Source organism: Trichechus manatus, unplaced genomic scaffold, assembly GCF_000243295.1.
Source record: "Trichechus manatus latirostris isolate Lorelei unplaced genomic scaffold, TriManLat1.0 scaffold00357, whole genome shotgun sequence".
Classification (NCBI taxonomy): Eukaryota; Metazoa; Chordata; class Mammalia; order Sirenia; family Trichechidae; genus Trichechus; species Trichechus manatus.
The window spans coordinates 540,709-542,710 of record NW_004444293.1 but is presented as its reverse complement, the minus strand read 5'-3'; the positions used below and the strand labels follow the sequence as shown (position 1 = coordinate 542,710).

General features: G+C 46.3%; 1 protein-coding gene across 1 annotated transcript in view; it reads left to right on the top strand.

Annotated features, from left to right (window-relative positions):
- The window catches only part of LOC101342981 (cadherin-18-like), a 179,365-nt gene that overhangs the window by 152,465 nt on the left and 24,898 nt on the right, over positions 1–2,002 (top strand). Inside the window, exon 6 of the mRNA XM_004390939.3 lies at positions 804–1,197. Coding sequence (XP_004390996.3) covers positions 804–1,197 — 394 coding nt within the window. The remainder of the gene's footprint in view (positions 1–803; positions 1,198–2,002) is intronic.

Here is a 2,002-nt window from a genome sequence, read left to right as displayed (position 1 = left end):
GGTTCTTCACCAGGTTATTACTTAATGCCTGGGCTTAGTGCTCTTAGATGACAGCCATTGCAGGCTCTTTAAACTCATGGTGCTGGTTTTCCACCGGATACCATCTGGTTCTTCACCAGGTTACTAAGCAAGGGCATTGCTCTTATCAGATGCAAAGTTGGAGCAGGGGACTCAATATGCCTTTCAGGTGTGTAAGACAATAGAGGATGATCTTATGAGGATAACATAATCCCCTGCACTAGTAATATCCTGATTGTTGGACCCATGGGTTTCCTCTGACTCTCATTTTGTCAGATAAACACTAACTTTTAACACTCACTGAAATTATTATTCTTGAAGGCTTAAAGATTTATAAAGGCTCAAAGATTCATTAACAATCAAACAAGCAATGATTTACACAGCTTTGCCATTACTTGGAAGGGAATTACTAGGAAGGGTAATTTATACATCATAACAGATTTAACAATCAAACAAACACTGATTTACACAAATTCACTATCAATTGGAAAGGAATATTCTAACTTAGAAATCTATCTATACAGAAGCATCTAATATAGAAGAAGCAGAAAATATAGAGGAATTTACACATAAAAATTTTCATTGGGAACTTACTAACAAATTACTGATTAACAAGATAATATAGGATGACTATTGAGAATAGATTGTCACGAGGGAAACCATAGCTAGAAACAGGTTTTCAGGTGTAAGTGGGGCACCTGTAGTTGAGAGGATATGTTCAGCTTTGGAGGAGAGGGCTTTCAGACCTCCCCATGTTACCAGTCTCGAAGATCTCCGTTGTTCAGTGTTCATCCCTCGGGGAAGGGGTGATTTCGAGTCGGATGATGGCCCTACAGTGTTCATCCCCGGGGGAAGGGGCGCTGGTGTCAGTTGTAGCTCTGGAGTTGGGTCGGATGGCGGCCACCGAAGGGGTGGTGGTGGCGGTTCAGAGAAGGGAAGGGGCGGAGGCACAGAGCAGAGTGTGCCGGCATGCGGGGGAGCCGCAGCGCAGGACGTGTCCGGGACCCCTAGTCACGGCCGGAGCACAGAGCCCACTCTCGCCTGCCCAGAGCCTCCAGGCAGGGCTGTCCCGGGCGGCGACACCCCAGGCAACCAGGCCGGCGAGTCCGGGAAGCCGCGAGGGGAGTAGAGTGCCCGCTCGCACTGCCGCCCGCCGAGAAAGACAGGGCAGACTCCAGTGTGAGAATGGCGGTGGTTCCCATTGGAAGGGTGGTGGCTGTCGCTGGGTCATGATATGGTTTTACTAATTGGGTGGGAATCCAAAGTGGACCTGTGGGAGACAAAACAGCTGCATACCCTCGCCCCCAGGTTAGTAATTCTACAGGTCCTTTCCAGACAGAGGAATTTCTAGGATCTTTATAGAGGACCTGTGGGCGAGGTCGGGTGTCAGAGGGGATAAAATGTCATTCTGCAGCAGTACGACCATCTTTAGCAACCGATAAAAAGTTAAAAATAAAGAGAGCTTTGGCAAGTCTTTCATTTTGGTCACATACTGTAGACCCATCATCTCCCCCCCTTTGTTTATATAAGAGCTGTTTGAGAGTATGATGGGCACGTTCAATTATGGCTTGCCCTTGAGGGTTATAAGGAATGACAGTGGTATGAAGAATATTCCAAGTGGCACAAAATTGTTGAAATTTAGCAGAAGTATATGCAGGCCCATTATCAGTTTTAAGGGCTTGGGGACATCCCATAGTTGCAATGGCTTGGGTGAAATGATGACAGGCATGAGTAGAATGTTCTCCAGAAAGGGCTGTAGCATAGAGAAACCCAGAATATATTAGCCCAATGAAAGCCTTTACCACAGCGGGGACACTGTGCCTTTAAGAGAGCTAAAACAGCCCGAGAGTCAGCATTAGCATTTTTTACAAGCAAACTGGAGACAAAGAACTTCAGCTGCTTGTTGATTGTCTACCTGTCGGAAAATGGCATATTCAATTAAAAGCAGAAGTTGGGTAAGGGCTTCTTCTGACACCTTAAGCTT